Raw genomic sequence first — 23,410 nt, 5'->3', positions numbered from 1 at the left:
GAAAATTCGCGCAGTCGTTAATGTTGAAACGAGCCTTCTCCGTCTTTCCAGAACAGGCCTGGGTCGGCTTTTGATGAGCCACGTAACGACGGCCGCGGACCGCATCGGCGCGCTGCACAAGACGATGCTGACGTGCTTCACGGCCAATGCGCGCGCTCGGCGCTTCTATGAAAAGCTGGGCTTTGCCGTGGATGACAGCTCGCCGCGGCCGAGGCGGCTTCGCGACAAGGTGGTTGAGCCAGAGTATGTCATCATGTACCGGCCGACGAGGAGTGATGACGACGCAGACGCGGACGCGGACGCGGCTGTGGATGTGGATTTGGATGTGGATGCAACGGCGGCGGCGGATGATGGGAATGAGCACCGGGAGAAGCGGGCAAAGAGAGTGGACTGATTTGGTTGAAAAGACGACAGGCAATGCTTGACATGAAATGAAAAGACAAATGAATAGGCATACCCCGTCTGCGGAGAATAGCAGAGTTTCGAGCCATTTTGACCGGCACAGGGTCAGCACTTCCGTACAACAGCATAACGGCGTAAATTGATTTCATTATGAATAAAAGCATGTACTATTCGCTGGCAAGTACGGGTATATCAGTGCTGAGTAACACATTCGAAAAAACTCTTTACGTGTCTAGTTGTAGCCGTAATTGTTCAAATACCCAAATTGACTCCGTTTGAAAAAAAGCAGTGAAAATTGTCAGTTTCCTCCCATTCAATCATCCATCATCCAAATTGCATCTCATTCCAGTTAAGCAAAGAGCTTCTTCTCATAAGTCTCCATGTTAACGTTGCCCTCGAGCTGAGCACTGGCAGTGCGAATCTCGAAGCGGAGAGTGCCGTTGCTCGCACACGTGTGAAGCTCCTCCAGGCTGCGCATACCGCAATCCTGCATGGAGTGCTTGAGACCAGCAGCGAGGTAAGGAATGAACTTGTTGATGGATCTAGACCATGTTAGTGAGAAGAAAACAGACAAGTGACCACGGGGAAAACATACCCTCGGTGAGCGACGGCACCAGAGACACCCTGAGCAACGAGAACGCTGTCACCCTCGGAAAAGTAACGAGCGGTACCGGCGTTGCTCTTCTGGCTGTCCTTGCCACCATTGCCCGCCTTCTTGTCCTGCATGGCATCAATGGAGCCCATGCCACGATAGGCCTTGACCAGCTTGCCCTCTCGGGAAACGAAGGAGGTACCGGGCGATTCGGTGGTACCAGCGAGGAGACCACCCATCATGACAGTGGAAGCACCAAGGGCGAGACCCTTGACGATGTGACCGACGTTCTGAACACCACCATCGGCGATGCAAGGAACGCCAAAGCGGGCGGCAAAGGCGCTGACAGCGTGAACAGCAGCAGCCTGGGGGCGGCCAACGGCCATGACCTCCTGTGTGATGCAGGCAGAACCACTGCCCATACCGATACGGAGACCATCGACACCGGCGGCGATGAGAGCAGCAGCCTGCTCACGGGTGACAACATTGCCACCGATGACATCGAGGCCGGGGAATTGGTTCTTGCACCACTTGATCATGTCAATCTGGTACATGCTGTTACCCTGAGAGCTGTCCAGAATGACGACGTCGAGACCGGCGTCGACTAGCATTTGGAGGCGGATCTTGTCCTCGGGACGAGTGCCAATGGCAGCAGCGCAGAGCAGCTGCTTGCTGTCGGGAAGCTTGGAAGCCAGAGGGAAGTGCTGGTTCTTGGTCAAGTCGGAGCGAGAGATCATAGAGACAAGGTTCTGAGCCTTGTCAACAATGGGAAGCTTGCCCTTTTTCGACTTTGCGAGAATCTTGTTGGCCTCGACGAGGGTGATGCCGTCTGGAGCGGTGACGAGGTCCGTAACCATAACGTCGGCAACAGAGGCGTTTTCATCGTACTCGAATTGCAGGTCACGGTTGGTGACGATGCCGAGAAGCTTGGAGCCGAGTTTTGCGTCCTCTATTGCATCACGTTAGCTTGTGTACGGGTTTGTGCGAACGCATTGCTAGAGTGAAAAACAAGTTCAAAATCATAGTAAAGGTGGTCCCCATGACAGTAGTCTTTGCGGTGGAACGAAAGTTAAAAGTTCAAAGGTATGGAATCATGTGAAACGAGATTGGGAGTCAGACGAGGAAAAAGAGACATACCGGTGACAGGGAAGCCGCCAAAGCCCCATTTCTCCTTGAGGGCCTTGGCCTCACCAACGGTGGTGGTGCGACTAATGACGACGGGGTCGAGTATGAAGCCATTTTCATAGCGCTTCACATTGCGGACCATCTCAGCCTGCTCCTCGGGCGAGCAGTTGTGATGAATGACACCGAGACCACCCTGAAGAGCCATGTGAATGGCCATTTCGTGCTCGGTGACGGTGTCCATGGGAGACGAGACAAAAGGAGTCTTGAGGGTGATGCGTTTGGTGATGTGGGAGTCAAGAGAGACCTCGGAGGCGGGGAAACCGATGTAGCCCGGGAGGACGAGGAAATCATTATAGGTCAGGCCACCGTGCTTGACCGTATCCATGAGCTCGTGAAGATCGAGGCCATCGAGGGTCTTGTACTCCTTGAGCACCTCGAGGGCGCTCTTGTGATCAAGGATCGTGGATCCGTTGATTTGAGCCATTGTTTAGGTCTGTCGGCAACGAGGGGGATAAAAATAGATTGCGGAGAGAAACAAACAACTGGCGAGGTCGAAGACGATGATACAATTGAAACCAGACGCGTTTCTTCGACTTGTTTGAATTGACACGGCGCTTCTTCCCGAAAGAAAAAGAAGAAGAAACTTTGGCTAGGCCAGCCGGTTGGAAATTTTTTTTCTATGGTGGGCGGAGGGGCAAAGCAGGGACCAACTTTTTTCTGGTGGGGTCCCTCGACAGACTTCTGCAAGGTCGCGCGCGCTTCAGTTTAGGACTTAAGTCGTGAGTACAACAACAAACCAATGATTGGCGGTGATAATGTCCAAGAGAATTCAAGCTTTAGCGACAAATTATAAGCATCATAAACCCATGGTTGTATACATCAGCAGCCCCGACAGTATTCTTTACGTGGAAGGGTTTTTGGGCCGAAAGCCCGCCAGGAAACCTGCCTAAACCGCCTGACTTGGAGCCTTGCCCGCTGTAATACAGTGGCGACTATCTGGCGACCTGTGAGGAAATATTGCAAAGAAATGCGAAGGTGCGGTACTCACTTTTTGATATCAAGTTGAACTTGTATACATAATGAGATTCTGCCATTTGCGGATGGCCGACTAGGTCACACACCATATCCCCAACGACATCTCTTGGCATCTCCCTCGTTCTATCAACATCGTCTACTCGTCTCCCCAAGTTGATTGATTTCACGCTTTCATCCATACTACGCGTATCCGTAGCCAGTCGTCTCGCATATTCTGTGTCAGGCCTGGCCTCCTCGTTGGCTTCGTTTTTCGGCAAATTGGCCTTCCTCAGGATCGATCGTACCGTTTTTGCCGATATAGGGATGCCCTCAGCGGTTAATTCGGCGGCTATCACAGCGCTAGTCTTCTCTCTGTCGTACCTCTCCTCCCGCATCTTGGCGACAACCAGATCCTGGTTCGTGGGCGTGTGCTTTGACGGCCGGCCAGACCTTGGAGCATCTTCTAGATACTCGTCTTTCAGTACTACTGGTAGCACTGCTGGGTCAAAGCCTCTCTCGATGGCACGGGCCCAGATACGGTCAACTGTACGGGTAGAAACTCCGGTCAAAGAGGCGATCTCTGCGGTCGATTTACCACAAAAAGGTGCCTTCAACGTCAAAATCAACGCCCTCGTGGCTAGCTCCGTCTGTGCTCGCATTTGACTGGTGCTACTGGTGCTGCTGGTGCTGCTGGTGGAGGTTGTGAAGGCTTGACGAAGCTCGAATACGAAAAGGGGATCTTTGGTGCCTAATTTGGTGGCGTCCGCCCCCTGGTCAATTTGATAATATCCCCCTGCAAGACAAGACTTTTCGATTGTTCCTCCGTAAATAGGCACTATATCCAGTACAACTACTCTTGTAGCCTTACGTGACTATTTCTGCCATTTTCACATTCTAACGTCTACCATAACACCCTCCATGATACATCCTGAAGCTCACATAGCTGACTGTGAGTTGCTGTTAAAGGACATTATCTCAGTCGTTAGTAGCAAGCCTTCCGCAGACGTGTTATGGCGAGCCCAGAGCTCGACCATATAGGTTAGCTGTGTGCGTGTTAGCTAATGTGTAAGCAAGTGTTTTGTTCTGAGAAGAAGACATGGAATTGGCGACAGAAGAAGAAGAAAAAAAACTTGGGGTTGGTTACAAGTACTGTATCTATACAGCTGGGGAGTTCAAACTAATCCTGACATACAGCTTTTATACGGCCGTGGTTGAAGGTTCGAGGGGGATGCTATACGTATATACGATATGTTAGAAATGCAAGATGACGTCCAATCGCACTGGCCGTTCCACCATTCTGCCACTGAAAACGCGTCTATTCACGTCTCCCCAAAGCGAGAATATCCAGCAGCTCGTTTGTTCCGCTTGACTCTCTTGGCGGACCACGGTTGGCTTTGTTGGCTGCCAAGACAGGGCGACTTCAGTTGAGATTCGTGAACATTCGGATCCTATTTCGCTATCTATAAAATACGAAAAAAAAAGAAAGTGCCGGAAACTTGGTGTGTGTTTGTCTAATCTTTCCATTGCTCTCCCTACTGAAATAGTCGTCGGCTTATTAATTGGTGCGCAGTGTAAGACGAAGGTCAAAATCGGTCCCCATAGCCGTCCTCGGCCCCTCTCTCGCACGTCTCAATGCCTGAATAGGTACCTGCGGCATCTGACTTGGAACTTCCCTAGTCGGACGATCAAAGCCTGGATCCCTCCAACCTCCAACCAGAGCGCTTTATCGCCTGCTCTGTTGGCCGATCTAGTCTTCTTGTTGGCCGGGGTTCCCTTTGTTGCGGTTGAGCAGATTCTTCCGTTTTCAGAAACAGTCAGGATATAGCGCGACAGAGGGCGATGATCTCTAATCCAAGTACTTTGGATTTTTAGTAAGACATTGCCTACAATGAGACTTTGGGTCACCGTGGCTGGCTGGTGAGCATCGCACGTGTAGAACTGGAACTTGCCTGCCGCACGGTTCAAGCCATGCGGCCCTACAGGGAAATTCATCAGCGCTGACAAACGATGTTTGTCGGAAACTTGTTAACATTAGAGCAGAAGCTTTTTGCCCATGATTCAGAAAAACAGAGTCGAGTTGCGCAGGATCTACACCGCGCTGAGAGCTCGGCCGTTAAGCTGCCTCGCCCTAAACTCTGGCGCTGTTGGCTGTTGGTACTATTGGCAGATGTTCAAGCCGAGCGGGCTAATTAAATAGGGCCCCAATATATGGGATTAAAGTACAGATATATGCAGGGTACACGTTTTTAATCTGTGCCAAGCGCTGATCTCTCGATCCACACCGGGTCACACTAATATCAGCCAAAGACACAGAGAAACTCGTCGCGGGCCAAGACTGCTTTTGAATATTCATAGTCTCCGCTGTTCTTGTGCTTGTTTTCTGAAGATCTTCTCTCGTTATCACCCCCAACCACGAGGGATTATATGACAAACCCTAAAGCTGTGTGACCATTTACCTGAAGCCGTTTCGCGCGACACGGAGCATTGATATCGACAGCGGGCGGCGAAGCACGCACATGTATACCACAAAACATTGATAATCTTATCCTTGATTTTAGACAACTGTAATATACTCGTCGTATGACAAAAATCTGACCTCGTCGCACTAAAACTGCCGCTTCTGGATACAGGCTGTCCAAGCTCACTTGGAGACTTTGTCTCCCTATGACAAAGCAAAGGTTAAATCCACAACAACGGCGTATTCTACATTCCGTTACTGCGCCTTGTCTATGATAGGCAGCCCCAGTGCTTAATAAGGCTTTCGTAAATCATAACTGTGATTAGTTTAGGACCCTGAAATACGAGGAAATCAAAAGTTTGGGCCCCAAGAACCCATGCGGAAAGAGAAAGGAGTTTGCACATCCCCCCTCCCAGTTCAGTTGGATGCACAGCCGGTTCGGACTATTAAACCAAATGCGGAAGGTTCTGCATCTTAGCTCGTCTTGGCCGAGGAGAGAACTTTCCTATTCAGTTGGCGAAAAAAAAAACGTCATAGGCGAGAATGAGATCCGACGGTCGCTCACCGAGACGCAGCCCTCCCCTCTCCCCCCCTCCCCCGCGAAGTGCGCAAAAAGCTTATGCTTATGTACAAGACTATCTGACCATGCATCCACTCCAGCTGCCATGGGCCGTCTAGCCTGAAAAGCGATTCGTGTAGCAAAATAGAGTTGCGACGAACTATTTAGGTACATGTTCTCACCTGCCAAATGGAGAAGGTGACGATGGGTTGATTTGCGCTTCAGCTGGCCGTTAGTGGGCAACGCCGGTGAAAGCTGCGGAACCTCGCACTGTTGCCTCCTGTATCAAAGCCTCGGGTCATCGACGATGATTGACTGCGGATCATATGAATTATCATTTCGGGAGTTGCATGGTTGTCTTGGCCAAAAAGATATAAAGACGTGATGGCGACCGCTGTAAAGAGTCTCGAGTTGCTCATCACAAGTATTCACTACACAACATCCCATGATACCCATAATACCCTGACACTTATACATAATCTTATTTCCTCTACCAATCTCATCAGTATGGCATTCAAAAAGTCCCTTGTTGTTGCGGCCACTATGGCTGTGGCTGCTTTTGGCGCTGCTCTTGAAGGTATCAATGATTGTGCCACCACCGAGCCAAGCGCAGAGCTTGTCGCTGCCGCCAAGGAAATGGCTTCCCAAGAAGCTGCCAAGGCCAAAATTAATACACAGGCCCGTGATGACGCTGACACCAATGTGCCCACCTACATTCACGTCATTGCCTCTTCCAAGTCCAAGTCGGATGGCTACCTCTCTGTAAGACTGCAGTTCTGACTTTGAACCAAGAAACAAAATAAATAAAAAACATCAACTAACATGCTACTGTTACCGAGTTAGAAAGAAGACGTTCTAGCCACCGTTGATGGCATGAACAGTGACTACGAGGGCCTCGGCTTCCAGTTTGACGTCCAGGAGGTCATCCACACCATCAACACGACCTGGGCCGCGGGCGAGGACGCCATGGTCATGAAGAGACAGCTTCGCACGGGCAACTACAAGACCCTCAACATTTACTTTGTGCCCAAGTTCCGTGCCAACGGCCAATGTCCCTTTCCGCGGAGCGTCACCGCGGACTCGGCAGAGTTTTGGGGCGACGGCTGCACAATCCTCTCCAAAGTGTACGACAATAAACAGACAACCACCCACGAGGTCGGCCACTGGCTCGGCCTCTTTCACACGTTTCAGGGCGGCTGTGACGAGGACAACGACTACGTGGCCGACACGCCCGCGCTGATTAACGAATGGAGCTGCGACAAAAATGCCGACACTTGCCCCGACATGCCCGGCAAGGACCCCGTCAACAACTTTATGAGCTATGGCACTTGTCGCAACGAGTTTACCCCAGGCCAGGTTACCCGCATGAAGAGCATGTACCAAAAGTTTCGTGCTTGAATTCTTTGGGGGCGAGTGAATTGGAGTGGAACATTGGGGGCCCGAGGTCTTGATGTTTGGAGCATTGAAGCGTGGCGCGTTGAAGTTTGGCGCAATTAATTTGGTGCACCAAAGTCTGGAGCATTAGAAAGGCGCACCGAGTGGCTTGAAAAGGGGGGAAGAAAACCCTGGGGGGTACATGTAGTGTGTAAAAGAGTGATGGTATGTATATACGCATTGTACCTAGACGTTGAGTATCTAAAAGCAAGCTTTCATTCAGTGATGGAATGAAAAGACGACAAGAAAAATTCAAAGCGCAGGAGTTGGAAAATAGAGATACGGGGAAAATAAAATATAGCCCTCAAAGTCCCCTGTTTCTGCGTACATGGCCTCTTGATACAACTTTACTCTGGTTTCTGCCATCTTTAGTAGGGTGTGTTGCTCAACACCACGACTGTCTACGATGGTCTGCACATTGTCTTTGTTCCAATTATTCAGAGTATACATCCCTACGACCAAGTCCGGAGTAGATGCCGGTATGAACCATCTGTTCCAGACTCAACAAGACAGACTGTTGTAACGTTTGACTCACATGCAGTAGCAGGATAATCACATTTGACAGGATTTGCTTCACAATTGTACACATGCCTTCCTTTGTACTTTCTGTTTTTATTCTATTGACAATTTCTAGATTAGCGAGGTTTCTTTCCTTTCTATTCAAAGCAAGCTCTTTTCTCTCTTCTTGACGCCACCATCATCCAGTAGTCACTCGCCCGCCTCAAGATCGGCAAGGTAGTGCTCGGCCTCGAGCGCCGCCATGCAGCCGGTGCCGGCGCTGGTAATGGCCTGGCGGTACCTCTTATCCTGCACGTCGCCGGCCGCAAAGACGCCGGGCACGCTGGTCAGGGTGGTGCCGGGCTTGGTGACGACGTAGCCCTCGCTGTCCATGTCCATCTGGCCCTTGACGAGGGCGGTGGCCGGGTCGTGGCCAATGGCGTAAAAGAGGCCGCTGCCCTCGAGCACCTCCTCCGTGCCGGTGGCGTTGTTCTTGACCACAATGTGCGACATGAGGCCGTCGTCGCCGCCGCGAATCTCCGTCGCCGACGAGTGGAAGCGCACCGTCACCTTGGGGTGCTCGAGCAGGCGCTTGGCCATGGTCTTGCTGGCGCGCAGCTGGTCGCGGCGCACCAGCACCGTCACGTGGCTGCCGTACTTTGTCAGAAACGTCGCCTCCTCGGCCGCCGAGTCGCCGCCGCCAATGACAAACAGCGGCTTGTTGCGGAAGATGGGCACCGCGCCGTCGCACACGGCGCACGCCGAGATGCCGTTTTGCCAGTACTTGTCCTCGCCGGGAAGGCCCATGCGGCGCGCCGACGCGCCCGTCGCGATGATGACGGCGTCGGCCGTGTGCGTCTCCTCGGGGCTGAACTCGGTGCTGTACTTGAACGGCCGCGAGGAGAGGTCGAGTGTGGTGACGGTGTCGGTGATGATCTCGGTGCCGAAGCGCTCGGACTGCGCGCGCATATTGTCCTGCGCGGGAGAGAGGCGTGTCAGTATGATGTAGAATTGATTTCGCCCTTTTCTGATAGTGTGCGTACCATTAGCTCTTGGCCCATGATGCCCTTGGGGAATCCAGGAAAATTCTCGACTTCGGTCGTGGTGGTGAGTTGGCCACCAGCGGCGGTGCCATTGGCCATGAAGCCTTCATAGAGAACGGCTGCAGTCATTGTCAATACCATTTCTCTGTTTCTGCTCTATGTCTGAGCATCGCGATCGGAGAACGTACGCTTCAACTCTGCTCTGGCAAGGTAGACGGCGGCCGTGTGGGCAGCCGGCCCCGATCCGATAACTGCGAGTTGACCACCGCGTTAGCAACATCGTATCCTTGTCTCACCCCATCCGGCGCCATTGGCCCGTCTGCAGGTTCGTCCTGGTCGCGAAAAAAAAAAAAAAAACGTACTGACGACTTTGCTATGCATGGCTCTAATCCTTAATTCGGCTGGCTTCGATACGGGAGGGTATTTGGTCGCTGTAGTGACAGTGGCAACTGCTGCGAGAGAAAAACCGGCGCTGGAGCGTAGCGGCCGTCGAAAAGCCGAGGCAAACAGTTTGGCGGTGTTGCGACCTTTATAATGCTTGAAAGATGGAAAAAGAGAGGGCTTTATGGGCCTTCTTTCGGGGTGCGGCACAGCGAATCGTGGGTATGGGCTGAGGCGGCGCGTGAGTTGTTGACTAATTGAAAAGTTGGCGACTCCGAGCTTGTGCGAGGGGAGGGGTGGTGGGGCAGCAACAATGTACAATATGTGGACGGCAGACAAGAACTTTGTTTGACAAATGGTGCCTATCTAGTTACATCTAAATAAAAATAGAGATATTGCGTCATTGTGTCTATTCCAAATATTCAATTTATTACCAGCGTTATTTTTCTTGCGCCCAGGCTAAAAGACTGTTCAACCGTGATGCCACAACCCACTCGTGCCACTACACATACCATTATTCATCTTCACCGACGACGCCACAAGTGCATCACCCCGGATCGTCGGCATCTGGAAAACGGCCCCATTGATAAAATACAAGAAGCTACCAACATGATTCCTATTTATACGTCTGCCATGAAATACCCGTATATATGCACCAATAGCATCCCAACCTTGGCAAACACCACTATGCTTCCTCATCGCTGTTCTCCCTCGGCCCCGAGGCTGCCGTCCCGTTTTCCGAACCTGGCGCCCAGCCCACCAATGTCTCGCCTGAAAAACTTGCCGAAATTTCGTAGGTTCTCGTTAATCGTTGCCTTTTCCGAGCCGCTCGGCATTGCCGTGCTCGCCGTGCCAATGTCTCGGGCCGCGCTCAGTAGCTTTTCACCCAGCGAGCCGGCGTCAAAGCCCCGCGCCCCGGTCGCAGCTCCGGTAAGCGCCGCAGCTGCGTTGATGGTGCCCCCGACAGCCGTGGTACTGGCAAGGCTCGACGTTGCGTTCATCAGCGGTGTCAGCAGTGGCGAGTTTTGTACTAGCTTGTCGTTTGCGTTGCCTTCGCGGTGAATGCCAAAGAGCTCAATCAAGTGCGCATAGTCTTGCTTGCGCACGCCCTTGAGTTCCAAAATCTTTCGAAAGTTGGTGTCCGACTTGTCGCCGATATGAATGAGGTAAGCTTGCACGAGTCCCTCGGGCGGTGAGGGCCGGATTTGCAGCGTCTTGAGTAATGGATCTATGCGGCCCATGGACTGCTCTACTCTCCTAACGAAGCCAGCGGGAGGAGGTTGGGGTGTCGGAGATGGATTATGATGTAAAATCAGTGTACCAAAAGACTTTGTGAGCGCATATTTGTCCACAAGCATCTGCCACTGCCGTTAGTTCATACTTCAAACAAGTGGGAATATATTGGTGCATACCTGCTGAGCACCGGTTTCTGATATCGGCCGGCACTGCACAATGTTGTTGATGTAGCTTGTTGCCAAGTGCTCGACAAGATTATCACAAAAGGCTCTGGCATACTGTTGCTTGCCAACCATGGCCAGGATCTCATCCGCCTTGTCGTTGACGTGCTTCACTAGCTCGCCAACATATGAGCTCTGATCACCCGCAGTCTCCATTGTGCTCCAGTTTGTATTCTTCATCTCGCGCCAGACGCCTTCGCAATGCTGCTCTACAATCTGCACCAGGGCCAAGACTGACGCGCTAGCAACACCGAGAAAGGCGTCTGACTGCGATGACAGATCGACCTTGCCGACCAACTCGGGGTCTATGCGCTTTTTTATACTTTCTTCCAGCTGGTTCGTGTTGGCGTGCCAAAAGTCGGCTGTATTCAGCACCAGAATGCAGTCCTGCATCGTCGGCATCGCCTGGCCAGGGGCTTGTAGTTTATGTAGTAGAACTTGCTGCGCATACTCGTCGAGATATCTTGCCAGTATTTTTGATAGATCCAGCAGCCGTTCAGCGGTCGACAGCTTTGCGCATTGTGATAGAGTGAGCTTATAGAAGTGAAATAGTTCAATGGCGGACTGCACCACCGCTTGTGGGGAGAATTCGTCGTCTGATGGTATTAGAGGTTGGTTTCTGTATTTGGGCATCATGGTGGCCAGCTGCTTGTCTTGTGAGTCGACCCATAAGCTGAGGTATGGCTCAAAGGCAACCGAAATAAGGCCGTTGAAAGCATACGTCTTTCCCTCGACAGAACTCAGTGTGTCGATGCTCGCTCGTGGCTCATTCGAAAAGCGCTTTTCGAGGCTCTGCTCAAAGTCAAGCGTCTCCTGCAGACAAGACAAGAGCAGATTCACATCGACCTTTGCTCCGTCTGTACGACGCATGCTGCGCTCCAGGATGCCCTTGAAGTCGTCCCTGGTGCCGTCGCAGAATGTCGTTGCCAAAACCTCACTGACGTGCCAATGCGCCGGGAAAATGACCGCATGCTCATCTTCATGCGTCTTCATTGTACGCTTGAACCAAGCGTACCGGCGACCGATGTTGTCCAGGCTGCCAGCCTCGTCGTTGCCGCGAAACACCTGGCGGTATTCACGCAGCTCCGTGTTGACGTACCACGTTATCAACCTCGATTTTGCCGAGTCTCCAAGAGCGTCCATGACAAAGCATGCTTCAATAAGCATGCCGCGCTTAGCAGAGACCTCGCCCTTGGCAAATGCCATTTCAAAATCTTCGCACACCTGTTCCAGCAGTTCGCGCTGGAGCTCCGAAACCTCGCGACTCAGCGTGGCAATTTGCTCAATGCTGCGATAGCTATTGAAGTGCTTCATGAGCTGTAGCACCGCTTGCAGCAGGCCTGCGCAATCACGGTACTGCCGCGTCTTGGCAAGCCCGCGCAGTTGCTCGTAGGCAGTTGTCAGCATCTGTAGACGCTTCAAGGCCGTCATACTAAGCGTGAGGTTCTTCTTCGTCCCGTCGAGCCGCTTTATGTCGGCCGTCATGGATGTTATATTTTCTTCCGTCTCGATGGCGCGGGACCGCACGGTTTCAATCTTGCGAAAGAGCTGCGCCAGCTCCGTCTGAGCTGACTGCATGCGTTCTAGGCTCGAGTTGGGTTTGTAGGCCTGCGCCGACTCGAGGGCACTGATTTCGTCGTCCAATTCATTCTGCCGCGATTGGAGCGTCTGGGATACGCGGTTGAGAGACGATACTGAGGCCGGGTTCGCAAAAAGTAGGTTGAGGTGGTCTATGGGGTCATAGTCGACTGGTCCCCGTACAATCAGCTGCCGTTTGGTGCATTCGGAAATGCACTTCCAACATACCCGTGTCAAGTGACGATGGATTCGTCAGGGCCGCGCTCATATTGCCGCAGGACCCTGGCTATTACAGTTGCCACCTGTCCAAAAGTTTTGCGATGATGCTTCTCAAAGGATAGGCGACTTTCGGCCAGCCATACATCTCCCCAGCAAGTAAAGTGGGGCGGCACTGACAACCATGATTCTGGCCATGGCAGAGCCAGAAGAATAGTCAACTTAGCTGAATTGTTTTTTTTTTTTTTTTTTTTTTTTTCATTCATCTCAATAAAGAGTTCAAGTTGTGGATAGATCGACCGGCTATGCAGAGCAGATCAATTGTGTAAGCATAGCCAAGTTGAACCATTTCGCGGGTCATGATTCACACTTGTCTCTACGTGTCTACTTATTAGAGTTTCAAAGCGAGATACAAGGCCTTCTACGTCACATAAATGTGTCCAACTAAGTAGGCAGGTGCAAAATCATCAAAAAGTCATGTATATTGTTATTCAAGAAATTCATTCAAGTCATTAACCAACTAGTCAAGTATCCTCCACACACATCACCGCATACTCTGAATTACTGGTTGCCGTTGTAAGAGAGCAGGTTGACAGTCTTGCCAACGTTGCCAACAACCTTATCCTTGGTACCAAGCTGCTTGATGCGGCTGGTGACAGCGGCGGGGGTGCTCAGGTTCTCGAGAACGGCAAGGTAGATGGCCAGACCAGCAATGTGGGGAGTAGCCATCGAGGTGCCGGTGATGGTGTTGGTGGCAGTGTTGGAGCCGATCCAGGTGGAGAGAACATCCTCACCGGGAGCGTAGATGTCGACGGGCGTGCCGTAGTTGGAGCCCTGGCGACTGTTCCAAATCCAGCGAGACCACTCGGAGTTGACGGCGGCGACGGTGATGGCCTGGGGGGCGCGGGCGGGGGAGACGTTGTTGGCGTCCTGGTTCTCGTTGCCGGCGGCGACGACGCTGAGAACACCCTGCTGGTAGGCGCTGGCCACGGCACGGTCAAAGGCGGTCGAGGCACCGCCGCCCAGGGATAGGTTGATGACGGAGCGAGACTGGCGGCGCTTGGCGACGATGTCGTTGACGGCCCAGTTGTAGCCGTCGAGGATGACGGAAGTATCCGCGGTAGGACCGCTGAAGACCTTGACGGAGACGATGCTGGCCTTTTTGGCCACACCATACGACTTGGAGGCAATGGTGCCGGAGACGTGGGTGCCGTGGCCGATGGTGTCGACGTCCTCGCCGCCAGCAGCGTTGTAGCCGCGGGTAGCACGGCCCTCGAACTCGACGTGGTCAATGTTGACACCCGAGTCGACGACGTAAGCGTAGGCACCCTGGCCAGCGGTGCTGTCGTAGATGTAGTTGCTGGCGCCGGACTGGCGGTGCGAGATGGTGGACAGGCCGTGGGGGACCTCGGACTGAGTGGTCAGAGCGTACAGAGTCCACTCCTGGTCTAGCTCAATCTCCTCAACCTGTTAATGTGAGTCAGTTTATTCGTCACTTGATCTGTAACTAGTGCAGATCTGATTCTGCTTTGACATACCTCCGGGTTGTTGCGGATCTCCTCAACGGTAGCGGCGTCAAAGTTGCCAGCGTAACCGTTGAAGCTACCAATCTCATAGGTCTTCTCGACACCGTTGAGGTTGAGGTCACGGCGGCCGAGGCTGCGAGCGTGAACATCATTCACCCACTGCAAGTGAGACGCGACCTTGCTGGCAGTAACACCATCCTTGAGCGTGACGATGTACTTGCCGCCAGAGGGAGCAGGAGCAGCGGCGCCAAGGGCCGCAAGGAAAAGGGCGGCAAAGCTCTTGAAGCCAACCATCTTGATAAATATGTTTTGCAGGAGGAATGAAGTAATTGAATGAGTTGGTGAGTTGAAGTGAGGATGATACGATGCTTTCAAGTCCGTCCCTCGACGAGTATTTATGCTCGACGCAGACTGCCAAGCAGCACTGCTCTCATGTGGCATCTGTCATGGCTTTGACATTGATTCCTTGCTTGGGAACCTTTGAGCACAATCACCTTCCTGTTTCACGCTCAGATTCTTGCATGACGATGTCGCCTTCGAGGCGGGAGCGCCGAACAGACAATGAGGGATTCTGACGCCAAGGACTGAAGTTTACTGGCCATTGACCAGCTAGGAAGGTATAATATGCCCTCAAATAAACTCTCCTCTCCGCACCTACCAATTCGTTGACAGTTGTTGATAGCTGGCAGATAATGCAATTTCGCCAAGCCACCAGTCAGAAGCGAGGAGCACGTCAGGTTGCAACGTCTGGCTGCTTGTCTAAATGAACTGCCAAATCGGGGAAGAAGGAGGAATCGCGTCCACAAGGCGACTACAGAGCGGACATGGCGGGAGCCGGGGCACCAATACCGTCGAGGTATAGAGAATAAGCATAACGCTTGGCGCCCCAGCTGCTATGTTAGCGTAGCTGTTCGAGTCCCAATCATGGTCGACAATCTGCCTCGCTCAAACCCAATCAGCACTCCACCAAACCGGTGCTAAATCTCGACGCTATCGAGGCATCGAGGGCATCTAGCCAGGTTGTCTCGCAGCTAGCAGTTGTCGGGCGCCACTGGCGCCATGATGGCGTCTTCTTTGTCCATTGCAACAGCTTCCTATTATAGCAATTGATGACAGTCTCCTCTTATCCGCCCGAAATGGCGCATTAAGGGCTGGGATAGCGCCACATCTTTACGCCTCGTCACTGGCCTGGCAACCTGGTAAAAATACCTTGAAAAGACGTCTTCTAAAGATAGAGCCTCTGCCCACTCGTGTCTTTTTTTTTTGTCATTTTTTCATTCAAGTCAACTGCCGTGCTGGCAGCGTTTTCCCAAGGGCACTCACTTAGGCAGGTTGACAGGAGAGAACCTTGCAAGGGGAGAGCCCAACGCCCGGGGCCTGACCGCTCCGAAGCAGAAGGTGTACTCGGGCTGAGCGACGTTGGGAATCAATCAGTGCTGATATGGCTGAAACGCACAAGGGCTTAATGATGGTGGCGTCGATCCGGCCGGCCAAGGGGGCTAGATTTGGCAGCTGTCCGTCCCCCATCAAGGTCTCCCCAGAGCCCGAGTAACGCGAGTTGATTTTTATGTAATAACAAGTTCGCCGGCCTTATTTCATTGGCGAGCGCCAGGCAAACTGGCAGGTGACCAAGTGACTCGGACCTGCGTTGAAATTTGGTATGCTACGCTACGCTACGGGCACGAACGCATCGTGTCTCACATTTTGGCTTGTTGCCGGCCCCACCCACATCGAGACTTGGCATCAGAGCAGAGAGTGCTACTGTATCACCACTAATCGCCCGCTTAGTAACGCCCGCGACGGATTTCCGAAAGCACCAGATGTGTCAAACAAGCCCATTGATTGTCTATTGCCTCTATTGTGTCGTATTTCATTCATATCTCTGGATCCCGAATTGAACCTATGTCTTGACCGTTTGACATTTGACATTGTAATGATCAGCAGTAGCGTCGTGCGGGGTATCTTGCCCACTTGCTTAATTGGAGACGCTTATTCAATATAACCAATAAATGCTCCGAAGATGGATCAAATTAATTCCAACAAACATCGTGGTTCGTTGATGCTGTCGGGGCCGCGGAGCCTGATGCCTGCTTATATTCTCTACAGCCTCGGACTTACGGCTGCAGCCTATATCGGCTTTTCGCACATTTCCTGGGGTAGATGTGTACGTTAAATAAAGAACATATTTTTTAGACTAATCACGTACATGCCAACGCAACTTTAGCATTTGATTAGCTCTGTCTCAATGGATTATACCACACGCATTTTTTCCCACAGTCAAGATAATGACTCCACGGATCTCCGTCCGGTACGCATAACCTAGAGTCACGCCAAAAAACCCTCATATGTGACACCTAGTATGCGCCTTATCCGCATGCTAACGTGTGGCGCCAGATTTTGGTCGATGCCGACCGCCCGGGCCGCCACATCTCGCGACAGCAATACATTTCCGCGGTCAAGCGCATAGCTGTCGGTCTCCAGCGTTTCGGCATAGCTGACCAGGACGGTGTTGGTCTCCTCAGCGAAAATGACATTTACTACTATGTTCTCGGCGACGGCGCCGTTGCCGCCGGCGCAGTGTATTCTGGCATCCCGACCTTTGTCAAGCAGGCCGAGCTAGCCACCGCAATTCGGGCGGCCGGGCTCAAGTGGCTCTTTGTTGCACCCGAATTCCTGCATCTCGCTCTGGCGACTGTCAAGAGCCTAGGTTTGCCGCCTAGCATGGTCATCATCTTCGACCCTCCGGGCCTGAACCCTTACCGTGGGGGCACGCAGGCGAGCTTGAGCAGCATCATTGACGGCGTGGATGGAGCTAGCTTTCGCAACGCCAACGAGGGACATGATCCGACCACGCGCGAGGCCTTTCGCTTCTTCACGAGCGGATCGACAGGATCCGTCAAAGCAGCCAGCATAAGCCACCGTGCGTCAGCTCTCAGGGTCGACTTCATGGCTGCCATGCCGCTGCTAGACAAACCTTTTCTGCTGGTTATTGGAATGTTCCACGTGAGCGGCGCCCTGAATCACATGCGCGCCTGCTTAGGTGGCGGCTACTCTGTCTACGTGACCAAGGCCAAGGACGCTGCGGCTGTTATTGACAAGATTCATTCGCAAAGTATCGGCTCTACCATGATTACCCCTCGTATAATGGAAAGCATGGCACTCGTGCTCAACTCGACAGATGGCGCGCGGAAGCCTCTTGACTCGCTATGGCAGATTTCATTTGTAGGGGCACCTTGTCGTCAAGAAACCGTCGATATGTTCAGAAAAATCCTCCCTGACAAAGCCAGAGTGAACACAGGATATGGTACAACCGAAGTACCTGCGCTGAGCTCGTGCATCATAGATGACAACTGGGTTACTGGCTGTGTTGGCCAAGTTCCGCCCTCGACGGCCGTCAAGTAAGCACAATGATATCTCTGCACAGGTACACACAAGGCGTCAGGATTTCGATATGCTAAAGCAACACTCTTGACAGAATCGTGGACTTTGAAACACTGCAAGAGGTTACCCCCGGGGCCGCTGGGGAAGTGTGCGCTCGCAGCGCGGCCGCTTTCAGCGGCTACTACAACAATGCGGTCGCAACTGAAAAAGCCTTTCTGCCGGGTGAGCCCGGCTGGTTCCGCACAGGCGACAAGGGCGCGATAGACCCCGAAAGCGGAATGCTCACGCTGCTGGGACGCTTCAAGGAAATCTTCAAGGTCCGGTACGAGGAAGTGGCGCCGGCCGAGGTGGAAAGCGTGCTCCTGCAAAACGGTGACATTACCGACGCTCTGGTGACATGCACGCCGGCCCGGGATGACGACAAGGACAGAGAGTGCCTGGCGTACATTGTACGACGGGACGGCGCGCAGCTGACGGCGCAGCAGGTTGTCGATTTCGTCGCTTCCAAGCTCGCGGCGCACAAGGTTCCGACCGGCGGGGTCTTGTTCTGCCATGAGATTCCACGCGGGACAATGGGCAAGCCCTTGAAAAGTGAGTTGGACAAGGTCGTGCCTTTGCCTGAGTCGGCGAGATTCCTGGTCGCCGCCTAATGAGTGGTGGAGATGCTTACAATTCTCGTCGGAGAATGCATCCTTGCCCAAGTCATGGAATAAGCGTTATTGGAGAAGAACAGTTAGTAGATGGATCAGAGTTGTGCGCACGCTCGTACCTGTAGAGCTGACAAGCAGAAAAGTGCAAAGCTAATCTGGAGCGTTATATCTTGTGCATATATGAAAGCGCGGCCACTGTCTCGCTGGCTACAAGATTTGTACGCCATGCCGTGTCACTTGAAGCACGTACAGCACGTGTATTAAATTGTGTATTAGCATTGCTATTGGAAAAAAAAACTCCAGTATTGTCCAGCCCATATTTTATGGCGCATTAAAACGCCGAAAACGCCATTTAATTTTCAACCGCCAGCTCCAGTGATACAAGTCGAAAGCAAATACGTCTCAGTCTCCAGCAAGGACGGTAGTTATTCGGCCATTTCCTCATCGACGTCATCGCCAAACATATCCTCGACTGTGCCGCCTTCAACACCGTCGCCATCCACATCTTCCAGTGCCGGGCCCTGGATGCCCTCCATCGCATCGCCGCCAGCCGCCTCGGGCACCTCTTCGTCACCAATCTCATTCCAAACGTCCTGCAGGCCCCAGCTGGTGCCGCTGAGGACGAAGCGCTCGCTGGGCAGACGCACGCCCCACTCGTGGGTGACGACGCGCGGGAGAGCGACCTTGTTGCGCTCGCGGGCCAGCTCCTGCATGTACTCCTTGCTGATGCCGCCGCCGGAGCTGCCACCCCGGAACTGATAGCCGAGGCGGGCCGCGACGGCGAGTTTGATGGCGTTGGCGGATATGGCAGCGTCTCCAGGGGCTGCGGCGCTGGCGCCCGCGGTCGCCGAGGGTTTGGCGCCGGCCTGCGAGACATAAGGGTCGCCGGAGAGGTGCAGCGCGTCGTTGAGGATGGACGAGGTGTGGCGGTAGGCAAAGTCGAGGAGAAGAAGGGGCACGCGCTGCTCGTACGACGTCACGCCCTGCGAGGTCAGCAGGAGCTCGATGAGGCGGGCGTCTCGCGGTCGCGGCGCGGCGGCGGCCGTGGGCTGTGATGTGGATGATGGGCCACCGGCGGCGGCAGGGTTCGCGGTCGTCGCGGCGGACGCTCCTTGGGTAGGGTTCGCGGCGGGAGCGGCTGTAGTAGAGGGCGTAACGCCGTTCGTTTGCGGCGGCGCGGAGGACATTGTGGTTGTGATGCGCAGCCGGGCGCAGTCTGTATCGTAGAGGATCTCGGCGAAAGGTGGGATGAGTTGGACCGGCAGCAAACGAGTGGGCTGCGGCAGCTCAAGAAGTATAAGCTAGATTGCTAAGTCGTGTTGGTGGTTGTACACATGCCAGAGGATCTAGAGTTCACCGTGAAGTGAAAAGCAGCGCGGCGCGTGATGGCAAGTTGATGGTTTACAAGCTTGCCTTGTGAGCGCGAGAGTGGTCGCTGGAGCTCGCGGGCGCAACATCCTAATCCCGTTCCGGCTAACGTGTTGAACGGTTGTACCTGTTATTTAATGTGCTGGTGGACGACCCCACACAGAGAAGACGAAGCATGGCCGAGAAGACTCCAAATAAAGATGAGAAGATTATTCATTTCCGAAACCAGAATATTTGTTTTCGGCTTTGATGCCCGCTTTCTGTGACGACCGACTATGCCAGTGAAGCGCATACACGGCTGCTAAGTAGGTACCTAGGCTCTCCCAAGTAGCCTCTAGGTAACTAAATAATCATTCTAATCTATCGAGAGCCCTTCAATGACTGGCCAATAACAGCAGCACTAAAAAGCCCGCCGCCCTCTCTATCGCGAGCAAAAAGTTTTTGGGTTTTTGGAGGGGCAACAACAGCTATCAGCACTCTGTGCCCCACCAAAAAAGACGGCCGATGCAGGAACGCCAAAGGCAGAGTCATATCGAGCCCTTGCCTAGCCATATTTTAATTGCTCCTTTGCCTTGTTTCACATGATCCAATACCACCAATTTGCTTCGACACAAACATTGTAGCGCCAATTAGAGCCTGTCATTCTGCGCCACGACTACGGCCATCAAATTGTCACCCTCCGAGTTCGACCACTGAACCCTGCATCTACAGCGCCCGCCACTCTAGTACAACATGGAGGTTGAGCTCCCGCTGCCGTTCCTCGTCAGCGTCGCCGTCCCTCCGGGATTGGCCAATCTTGAGGGCCTTTCTCGCGAGGAGGTCTCAATTCTTGGCTGTCCCTTCCTCGATGCTAAGCCGCAGCTCCTCGAAAAGTTTGCCAAGTTCTTCAGCCGTCACAGCGCCGAGTTCCAAGCCCACCTCGATGCCACAGCCCTGGAGCAAGACGATGTGCTTGGCTTGCTCGACCGCGGTGCCAAGCGAGTCTTTGTAACCCCCGAGTCGCTCCCTCAGTATACCGAGCTGGGTGACCGCGTGCTTCCCGTTGTGTCCACTCCGGATCTGTCTGCCGCCTCGGAGCACGGTCTGCTCGTCCGCGACTTCGACCCCAAGACCTGGGACGTGACCAAGTTCATTGCCGATTCGCAAGCAACAAAAGTAAAGGTTCTTTATATCAAGCCCATCGAAGGCGCTTCGCTGCAGGAATTTCTCGAGATTGCCCAGAAGAGCAACGCCGTGCCCATCCTGCCCTCTACTGGTCTGACCACCGACAAGGCGGATACCAGTAAGCTGCTCCTTTCCAAGGTTCTTTCTAGTCAATGGAAGTCGGACCGTCCCGATGGTCTCGTACCTACTGTCGTTACCGATGAGACTGGTATTTCTCTCGGCCTTGCCTACACTAGCGAAGACAGCATCCTCGAGGCTCTTCGCACGCAGACTGGCGTTTACCAGAGCAGGAAACGAGGTCTTTGGATCAAGGGAGCCACCTCGGGAGACACACAAGAGCTCGTTCGCATTGCTCTCGATTGCGATAACGACACGCTCAAGTTTGTTGTTAAGCAAAAGGGTCGTTTCTGTCACCTACAGCAATTTGGCTGCTTTGGAAACCTTGGTGGCGTCGCGGCCCTCGAACAGATATTGGTTTCTCGCAAAGAGTCCGCTCCCGAGGGCTCTTATACTGCTCGCCTCTTCTGCGATGAGAAGCTCCTGCGGGCCAAGATTATGGAAGAGGCTGAAGAGCTCTGTGACGCCAAGACACAGGAGGAAGTCGCCTTTGAGGCTGCCGATCTGATATACTTTGCCCTGACCAAGGCTGTCAGTGCCGGTGTGAGCCTGGCTGATGTTCAGGCTAATCTGGATGCCAAGAGCCTCAAAGTCAAGAGACGCCCGGGCAATGCCAAGGGCAAATGGGCTGAGAAGGAGGGCATCGTTAATCCAGCTGCTTCTGCTTCTGCTTCTGCTCCAGCTAAGCCAGCTCCCGCCCACGAAGCTACTCCTACCAGTGACCGCATCCTCATGCAGCGAGTGGACTCTGCTTCTGTTTCCAATTCGGACCTGCAAAAGACGCTTCAGCGCCCGTCACAAAAGTCACCCGAGGCTATTCTCAAAATTGTCGTCCCCATCATCGAAGAGGTCCGCAAAGGCGGCGACAAGGCTCTGCTCTCTTACACCCACAAGTTCGAAAAGGCTACTTCCCTCACGTCCCCAGTCATCAAGGCGCCTTTCCCATCCGAACTCATGAAACTCTCCCCGGATACTATCAAGGCCATTGACACCTCTTACGACAATATTCGCAAATTCCATGCCGCGCAGGCCGAGGACAAACCCCTCAGCGTTGAAACAATGCCTGGCGTCATTTGTGGCCGCTTCTCGCGCCCCATTGAGCGTGTAGGCCTGTACGTCCCTGGCGGCACTGCCGTGCTGCCTAGCACAGCTCTCATGCTCGGTGTCCCCGCCATGGTTGCCGGCTGCGAGAAGATTGTTATCGCTTCTCCTCCTCGCTCTGATGGGAGCATTTCTCCTGAGATTGTCTATATTGCCCACAAGGTTGGTGCTGAGAGCATCGTTCTCGCCGGTGGCGCGCAGGCCGTCGCAGCCATGGCCTACGGAACCGAAAGCGTTAGCAAGGTTGACAAGATTCTTGGTCCGGGCAATCAGTTTGTCACTGCTGCCAAGATGCACGTCAGCAACGACACCAACGCCGGCGTCAGCATCGACATGCCCGCTGGTCCCTCCGAGGTGCTCGTTGTGGCCGACAAGGATGCCAACCCCGCCTTTGTCGCTTCCGATCTTCTCTCACAGGCCGAGCACGGTGTCGACAGCCAAGTGATTCTGCTGACTGTGGACCTCTCCGAGGCACAGCTCAAGGCTATCGAGGACGAAGTGCACAACCAAGCCATGGCCTTGCCGCGCGTCGACATTGTGCGCGGCTCGATCAAGCACTCAGTGACTGTGACCGTCAAGACTATCGAGGACGCCATACGCATCAGCAACGACTACGCGCCCGAGCACCTGATCCTGCAAGTCAACGACGCAGCCAAGGTTGTCGACAAGGTCGTCAACGCTGGCAGCGTCTTTATCGGCGAATGGACTCCCGAGAGCGTTGGCGACTATTCTGCCGGTGTCAACCACTCACTACGTAAGCCTCTCTTCTCCGTTCTATTCCTTACGCAATGTACCCGCCAAAAGCTAACACGTGTCTGCAGCAACCTATGGCTTTGCCAAGCAATACTCGGGCGTCAACCTCGCCTCCTTCATGAAGCACATTACCTGCGCCAACCTCACCAGCCAGGGTCTGCGCAATGTCGGCTCCGCCGTCATGCAGCTCGCGGGTGTCGAGGAGCTTCACGCGCACAAGAGAGCCGTAGAGATTCGTCTCAAGTGGTTGAATGAGCAGAAGCAGTAAGAGGCGAAGGGGGAATATGCAACGAAAATGAATGTAAATGACATGACAAAAGGATGATTAGAGGCTGGGGCGCAATATATGTTCTGAATTTGTGACCCCTGGGGTTCAAATAGCAATTTGAGCCAGATGAAAAGATGCTATCAGTTGTGGCTTGCTGTAATTCAAAAGAAATTCCGCGCAGTAAATTTAAATCAATTCAATGCCAGCTAGAATATATACAATTTCTTGCAAGGCCGAGATATGTCCCCATATATGTAAATTTCTCTTGTTCTGTGCTGCTCCCACGGCGTCTTGGGCGTCTACATAGTCGTACATTGGTTCATCC

General features: G+C 53.2%; 9 protein-coding genes across 9 annotated transcripts in view; 4 read left to right on the top strand and 5 right to left on the bottom strand.

The window, feature by feature from the left end:
- BBA_00324 (Acyl-CoA N-acyltransferase) overlaps nucleotides 1–394 on the top strand; it is a gene marked incomplete at both ends in the record, with an annotated part of 896 nt that extends 502 nt beyond the window's left edge. The window contains one exon of the mRNA XM_008595421.1: nucleotides 52–394. Coding sequence (XP_008593643.1) covers nucleotides 52–394 — 343 coding nt within the window. The remainder of the gene's footprint in view (nucleotides 1–51) is intronic.
- A 357-nt stretch (nucleotides 395–751) lies between these two features.
- On the bottom strand, nucleotides 752–2,603 carry BBA_00323 (inosine-5'-monophosphate dehydrogenase; the record flags this gene model as incomplete). The annotated part of the gene is made up of 3 exons (XM_008595420.1): nucleotides 752–944; nucleotides 998–1,943; nucleotides 2,132–2,603. The coding sequence occupies 3 exons, from the start codon at nucleotides 2,601–2,603 to the stop codon at nucleotides 752–754; spliced, it is 1,611 nt and encodes a 536-aa protein (XP_008593642.1).
- A 4,090-nt stretch (nucleotides 2,604–6,693) lies between these two features.
- Nucleotides 6,694–7,548, top strand: BBA_00322 (metalloprotease-like protein; the record flags this gene model as incomplete). Its single annotated transcript, XM_008595419.1, has 2 exons — nucleotides 6,694–6,912; nucleotides 6,994–7,548. The coding sequence occupies 2 exons, from the start codon at nucleotides 6,694–6,696 to the stop codon at nucleotides 7,546–7,548; spliced, it is 774 nt and encodes a 257-aa protein (XP_008593641.1).
- A 744-nt stretch (nucleotides 7,549–8,292) lies between these two features.
- Nucleotides 8,293–9,506, bottom strand: BBA_00321 (thioredoxin-disulfide reductase; the record flags this gene model as incomplete). Its single annotated transcript, XM_008595418.1, has 4 exons — nucleotides 8,293–9,057; nucleotides 9,126–9,244; nucleotides 9,314–9,376; nucleotides 9,488–9,506. The coding sequence occupies 4 exons, from the start codon at nucleotides 9,504–9,506 to the stop codon at nucleotides 8,293–8,295; spliced, it is 966 nt and encodes a 321-aa protein (XP_008593640.1).
- A 695-nt stretch (nucleotides 9,507–10,201) lies between these two features.
- Nucleotides 10,202–12,809, bottom strand: BBA_00320 (subunit of VP52-54 complex; the record flags this gene model as incomplete). Its single annotated transcript, XM_008595417.1, has 3 exons — nucleotides 10,202–10,864; nucleotides 10,919–12,711; nucleotides 12,770–12,809. 3 exons carry the CDS (start codon nucleotides 12,807–12,809, stop codon nucleotides 10,202–10,204), a joined length of 2,496 nt encoding a protein of 831 aa, XP_008593639.1.
- A 509-nt stretch (nucleotides 12,810–13,318) lies between these two features.
- On the bottom strand, nucleotides 13,319–14,577 carry BBA_00319 (Peptidase S8; the record flags this gene model as incomplete). The annotated part of the gene is made up of 2 exons (XM_008595416.1): nucleotides 13,319–14,224; nucleotides 14,296–14,577. 2 exons carry the CDS (start codon nucleotides 14,575–14,577, stop codon nucleotides 13,319–13,321), a joined length of 1,188 nt encoding a protein of 395 aa, XP_008593638.1.
- Nucleotides 14,578–16,528: 1,951 nt separating this feature from the next.
- Nucleotides 16,529–18,314, top strand: BBA_00318 (AMP-binding enzyme, putative; the record flags this gene model as incomplete). The annotated part of the gene is made up of 3 exons (XM_008595415.1): nucleotides 16,529–16,591; nucleotides 16,678–17,681; nucleotides 17,759–18,314. The coding sequence occupies 3 exons, from the start codon at nucleotides 16,529–16,531 to the stop codon at nucleotides 18,312–18,314; spliced, it is 1,623 nt and encodes a 540-aa protein (XP_008593637.1).
- A 425-nt stretch (nucleotides 18,315–18,739) lies between these two features.
- BBA_00317 (transcription initiation factor IID) lies at nucleotides 18,740–19,501 on the bottom strand (the record flags this gene model as incomplete). The annotated part of the gene is made up of 1 exon (XM_008595414.1): nucleotides 18,740–19,501. The coding sequence occupies one exon, from the start codon at nucleotides 19,499–19,501 to the stop codon at nucleotides 18,740–18,742; it is 762 nt and encodes a 253-aa protein (XP_008593636.1).
- Nucleotides 19,502–20,414: 913 nt separating this feature from the next.
- BBA_00316 (histidinol dehydrogenase) lies at nucleotides 20,415–23,085 on the top strand (the record flags this gene model as incomplete). Its single annotated transcript, XM_008595413.1, has 2 exons — nucleotides 20,415–22,818; nucleotides 22,886–23,085. 2 exons carry the CDS (start codon nucleotides 20,415–20,417, stop codon nucleotides 23,083–23,085), a joined length of 2,604 nt encoding a protein of 867 aa, XP_008593635.1.
- Between the last annotated feature and the right edge of the window lie 325 nt (nucleotides 23,086–23,410).

Source organism: Beauveria bassiana, assembly GCF_000280675.1.
Source record: "Beauveria bassiana ARSEF 2860 unplaced genomic scaffold BBA_S00001, whole genome shotgun sequence".
Taxonomy (NCBI): Eukaryota; Fungi; Ascomycota; class Sordariomycetes; order Hypocreales; family Cordycipitaceae; genus Beauveria; species Beauveria bassiana.
The sequence above is the reverse complement of the archived record's forward strand: the minus strand, read 5'-3'. Positions and strand labels throughout refer to the sequence as shown.